This window comes from Colobus angolensis, unplaced genomic scaffold, assembly GCF_000951035.1.
Source record: "Colobus angolensis palliatus isolate OR3802 unplaced genomic scaffold, Cang.pa_1.0 Scaffold46, whole genome shotgun sequence".
NCBI classification, from domain to species: Eukaryota; Metazoa; Chordata; class Mammalia; order Primates; family Cercopithecidae; genus Colobus; species Colobus angolensis.
This window is the reverse complement of record NW_012118043.1, coordinates 4858355-4864280: the sequence shown is the minus strand read 5'-3', so window position 1 is coordinate 4864280 and position 5926 is coordinate 4858355. Positions and strand designations below refer to the sequence as shown.

At 46.6% G+C, this 5926-nt stretch overlaps 1 protein-coding gene across 1 annotated transcript in view; it reads left to right on the top strand.

The window, feature by feature from the left end:
• ATP1B3 (ATPase, Na+/K+ transporting, beta 3 polypeptide) overlaps positions 1–5236 on the top strand; it is a 24966-nt gene extending 19730 nt beyond the window's left edge. Inside the window, exon 7 of the mRNA XM_011958090.1 lies at positions 4565–5236. Within this exon, the coding sequence (XP_011813480.1) occupies positions 4565–4735 (171 nt within the window). The 3' untranslated portion in view covers positions 4736–5236. The remainder of the gene's footprint in view (positions 1–4564) is intronic.
• The last annotated feature ends 690 nt before the right edge of the window (positions 5237–5926 follow it).

The window sequence follows — 5926 nt, the reverse complement described above, 5'->3', positions numbered from 1 at the left end:
AAAAAAAAAAAAAAAAGCAAAGCAGATATTCTTGAGGTTTTGTTTGTGGTGGTACAAGCCAGAAGGGATGGGACCCAACCCAGCTGGCTCAAGAATGACCGTTTGGAGTAAATGTGAGGGCTGTGGGTGGCCTTGGTGGCCAGATGGGCCTTGGCCTGGTGGCAGCCTCTGCCCTTTGCTAGTGAGCACTCAGCCCTGCATGAGAGCTCTGTTTGTCCCTCTGTCACTAAAATCATAGTGATAAAGAGATTTTCACTGAAGGAAATTATTCTTGGAGTAATTACAGCAAACCTTTTCTGGGTTTTGATTTTCTTTATGCTATCGCTTAAGAGTGTAAAACAAGGATAAGAGAAGGCTACGAGGTGAGAGAGGTGACATGACTTTAGTTGAGCCAGTGTGACCTCATCCTCAACAGCTGTAAACTTTGGTGCCTGTGAAATTCATAGTATTCTATTAAATTTGTATTTTTGAGTCTTTTGAAGTAAATATGGATGGAGTTTCTGTTTTAATGAGCTTAGATAAAAAGACTCATTCTCAGAATATAAAAGAATTGAGATGGCATCCAACATAAGGTGGGTTTTGGAGAGAAACAAAAATGGCACACACACGTAAGTCACCAAAGCATCTTGTATGCCTCCCCGGTTCAGAAGCTTGGACGTGGATGAGCCCCTGACTGCCCAGTGATCTTAGCTGATCTCCCTCACTTTTCCTGGCTCTGTTTGCTTCATCTATCGAAATGAAGGCAGCTGAACAACAGTTTAGCAGACCTGCTATATACTAGGACTGGATCAGCCAGACTGAGGTTTCTCAAAAGATCTTAAACTAGGAGGGAACAGCCTCTGAGACACAGCACGTGGCATGATGATGGTGATGGCACTTATATGCAAGGGGCCATATGAGGTGGGGCAAGACAGGATTATTCCAAAGGCCCCGCCCTTCCCTAAAGTTTTATTTTTGTGAAAGGTCTCTAGAGACAAGTGGTGCTTGATGGAGGAGGAAGAGTGGCCGGGAGCTGGGTCTGTATGGGCCGGGTAAGGACTGGACTAGGAACGAAGGCTGCCTGGACACAGCTGGAATCCGCCTTTCTGCTGCTGATTTCGGGTTTTCCTCAGGATTTCAGGATGTGCTTACAGATCACCTGGGTGTCTCATTAAAATGCAGATTCCAGTTCGCTCGGAGGGATTCTATAGAGGTAGCAACTCCAAGGTAATACCCACTGCCCATTCACAGACCACAGTTTGGAAGGAACCAAACACAACCAGCTTTACATCCTTGGCCGTGGAGCCTAGCACCAATTTGATTTAGTAGATGGAGAAGATTGAGCCATCGTTTGACTTTAGCTGATATGTGGAATTGTGCACTCCTGCTAGCTGGCCACCTGTCTGGGCGACGCAATCCTGAGAGGACCCAGAGACCACGCCACTGGCCCGTGGGAGAACCCGAGTGGTGTTGCTTCTGGGGTTGCTGCCTGGCAGGTCACATTCCCAGGTTGTGCTGAGAGAGTGTGGGGTGGAATGAGATACGTCCCCACGTTTTTCCACATGAGCGTTTTTGATCCTTTTTTCTGGGTAGCTGAGAACAGCTGGGGATTGTGTGGAAAGATGGAGTTTCCTGCGGGCGGAATGACGTGTGTCCTCAGGTAAGAGCTCTTCCGGGGCAGGAGGGAACTGGGATGTGCTGAGAGGCCGAATGGCAGCATGGACGGTGGGCGATGGCTGGATGGGATCAAACAGCCAGAGCCGGCCCAGTGGGGTGTGGCCGGCGGAGATGGCCGAAACTTCAGCTGGAGCGCTTGAGACCACCCTTCAGAGGCGATTCATCCCGAACTGGGATCCCGAACCTGTTGCTGATGAAGTCACTGTGGTAGGCAGAATTTCGGCCCCCATGACCTTCACCTTCTCGGGCCGTGCCCGTGGTTATGCTCTATCACGTGGCAGGAGGAGCTTTGCAGATGAAATTAAGGTAACTGGTGGGTTGACCTTAAAATAGGGAGATTATCCTGGATTATCCAACAGCCTAATGTGATCACGGGAGCTATAAGCAGAAGTGAGACCTGAAGCCTCTAGGTTTGGACACGTCCTTGCTGTTTTCAATGGGGCCGTGTGGGAAGCGGAAGGAAGTGCATTCTGCCAACAGCCAGCGAGCTTGGAAGCCAGATCCTCCGCAGAGCCTTCAGAGCCCAGCCCTGAGGCCCTGCATAAAGGACCCAGCTGAGCTACATTGTGCCCAGACCGCTGACCTACAGAAATGGGAGATTATGAGTATTGTTTTAAGCTGCCAGTTTCGTGATAATTTGTTATGGAGGCAAATAGAATGCTGATATGGTCATCTCAGTAAGGATTACTACTACAACCCAGTGCTTCTCAAACCAATCTATCAAGGGCTCCTGTTTAAAATGCAGATTCTGATTGGACAGTGCCCAGGGTGGGGCCCGAGATTCTGCTTCCTAACAGGCTTCCAGGTACTGCTGTTGCTTCGAGGGCTACACCTGAGCACAAGGCCCTTTTGTTTACGACTGTGGTTGGTGTAATGCCTGGAATTCAGAACCCAGGTAAGGAGGGAGGAAGAGGGATCTGAGAGAAGGCAGGCCTGGGATAGAACTTGTTCAGCTACGAAATCACACGGAGGCTGCAGAGAGGTGCCCTGTGTTGGGCCCCTGGCTTTCAGACACTCAGCTTTGCCGGTGTGGTCTCAGAGCTTGGGTATGGATGGGACATTTTCACTTCCTTTGCTATTTTCTGTGGCCCCGTGGGAGGACAGGCCTGCAACCATGAGTCCAGCTTCCTGAGGATGGCATGGTTCGGGCCTATTAATGGGGTCCTTGTCAGCACCCTCTTGCTCCTAACTGAATGGGTGAGGTTCTGGGGACCACTGGCTTGGAGATGAAGTGAACTCAACTCATCTGTGCAAAGTTGCTGTCATGTCATTTAGTGAGATTTCATTTAAAAAATTAATTTAGGGCTGGGTGTGGTAGGGCACACCTATAGTCCCAGCTACTTGAGAGGCTGAAGCAGGAGGATCGCTTGATCCCAGGAGTTCAAGACCAGCCTGGGAAACAGTGAGACCCCATCTCTTTAAAGAAATATTCAGGCCGGGTGCGGTGGCTCACACCTGTAATCCCAACACTTTGAAAGGCCAAGGCGAGTGGACCACTTGAGGTCAGGAGTACGAGACCAGCCTGACCAACATGGGGAAACCCTGTCTCCACTAAAAATACAAAAATTAGCTGGGCATGGTGGCACCCTCCTGTAATCCCAGTTACTCAGGAGGCTGAGGCAGGAGAATCGCTTGAACCCGGGAGGCAGAGGTTGCACTGAGCCGAGATTATATCATTGCACTCCAGCCTGGCAACAGAGTGCAATGTCTCAAAAAAAAAGGCTGGTGCGGTGGCTCACGCCTATAATCCCAGCACTTTGGGAAGCCGAGATGGGTGGATCACCTGAGGTCAGGAGTTCGCGACCAGCCTGGCCAACTTTAGTAACAATGGCAAAGCCCTGTCTCTACTAAAAATACAACAATTAGCTGGGTATGGTGGTGGGCACCTGTGATTCCAGCTACATGAGAGACTGAGGCAGGAGAATCGCTTGAACCTAGGAGGTGGAGGTTGCAATGAGCTGAGGTGGTGCCACTGCACTGCAACCTGGGCAACAGACTCCATTTCAAAAAAGAATATTAAAAAATAATGATAAGGGTAGGGTGTGGTGGCTCACGCCTGTAATCCCAAGCCCTTTGGGAGGCCGAGGTAGATGAATCACGAGGTCAGGAGATTGAGACCATCCTGGCCAACATGGTGAAACCCCGTCTCTATTAAAAATACAAAAGTTAGCTGGGCGTGGTGGCGGGTGCCTGTAATCCCACCTACTTGGGAGGCTGAGGCAGGAGAATCAGTTGAACCCGGGAGTCGGGGGTTGCAGGGAGCTGAGATTGTGCCACTGCACTCCAGCCTGGGTGACAGAGCAAGACTCCGTCTCAAAAAAAAAAAAAAGTAATGATAATAGGCTGGGTGTGGTGGCTAGGATCATGCCTGTAATCCTAGCACTTCGGGAGGACAAGGCAAGAGGATCACTTGAGCTCAGGGGCATGAGCTGTCACACATAGCCAACATTTTTATCAGTAGTTGCAGGTATGGACTTACGGCTCCAAAACATTAAAAAGAATGCAGAGAACAGAAAATAATAGATCTAAATTATTTTATTATTATTATTTTAATTTACAAGCCACATGCGGTGGCTCACACCTGTCATCCCAGCACTTTGGGAGGGCATGGTGGAAGGGCCATTTGAAGCCAGGAGTTTTGAGACTAGCCTGGGCAGGGAGACCCTGGCTCTACAAAAAAATTTAAAAATTAGTGGGCTGTGGTGGCATGTGCCTGTAGTCCCAGCTGCTTAGGAAACTGAGGTGGGAGGATTGGTTGAGGCTTCAGTGAGCCATGATTGCACCACTGCACTGCAGCCTGGGCGACAGAGTCTCAAAAAGAAAATTTACAGAATAAGCCAATTCCTGGTAGAGAAAAGTATAAAGTTTCCATAGAGTTTCAATTAATGTCTTTTCCTTTTATTGCCAGGTGGGGTATCTACAGCCATTGGTTGCTGTTCAGGTCAGCTTTGCTCCTAACAACACTGGGAAAGAAGTAACAGTTGAGTGCAAGATTGATGGATCAGCCAACCTAAAAAGTCAGGATGATCGTGACAAGTTTTTGGGACGAGTTATGTTCAAAATCACAGCACGTGCATAGTATGAGTAGGATATCTCCACAGAGTAAATGTTGTGTTGCCTGTCTGCATTTTGTATCAGCTGGACCTTCCATTCTAGAATTATGAGACCACCTTGGAGAAAGGTGTGTGGTACATGACACTGGGTTACATCATAACGTGCTTCCAGATCATAGTGTTCAGTGTCCTCTGAAGTAACTGCCTGTTGCCTCTGCTGCCCTTTGAACCAGTGTACAGTCGCCAGATAGGGACCGGTGAACACCTGATTCCAAACATGTAGGATGGGGGTCTTGTCCTCTTTTTATGTGGTTTAATTGCCAAGTGTCTAAAGCTTAATATGCTGTGCTATGTAAATATTTTATGGATATAACACTGTCATATTTTGATGTCAACAGAGTTTTAGGGATAAAATGGCACCCGGCCAACATCAAGTGACTTTATAGCTGCAAGAAATGTGGTATGTGGAGAAGTTCTGTATGTGAGGAAGGAAAAAAAGAAAATAAAAGTGTATTTGAAAAATATTATCTTGGGTTCTTTGTAAAATTTATTTTTTACATGCTGAATTAGTCTGGATCTTTTTGATTAAGAGCACAAACTTTTTGTTGTAAAACCTGTAAAAAAACAAAAACTGGGATTAATTTTTAGTGCTGGAACTGTCTCTTATAAAATATTTTAGGTTGTAGATAAAATAGCATTTTTAGGTTAGCCAGTATGACTATGCACCTAATTTTTTATGAGATTAAATTCATAAGACTTAATTTGTACAATAGTTTGTGAAATATCTTGTTACTGCTTTTATTTAGCAGACTGTGGACTATAATAAAGTATATAAATTGTGAAATATAAAAACTTGGAACTTATTCAAATCTTCAAAGCAAACAACAGTTTTGTGTAAGCATTCTTTACCCTCCAGTATTAGGTGTGTTCTTGGTAGGATTATTCGTCATAATTTGGGTTACTTTGTTGAGAAAGTTGTGCTTCCCATATGATCTGTGTTGTTTCTTGGTTTTTCTTAAGGCTATTGTTTGTCGTTACTTTTCTCTTTTTTTAAAAAAAAAAAAGGCGGCCGTGTGCAGTGGCTCATGCCTATAATCCCAACACTTGGGGAGACCAAGGTGGGTGGATCATGAGGTCAAGAGATCGAGACCATCCTGGCCAACATGGTGGAATCCCATCTCTACTAAAAATACAAAAGTTAGCTGGGCGTAGTGGTG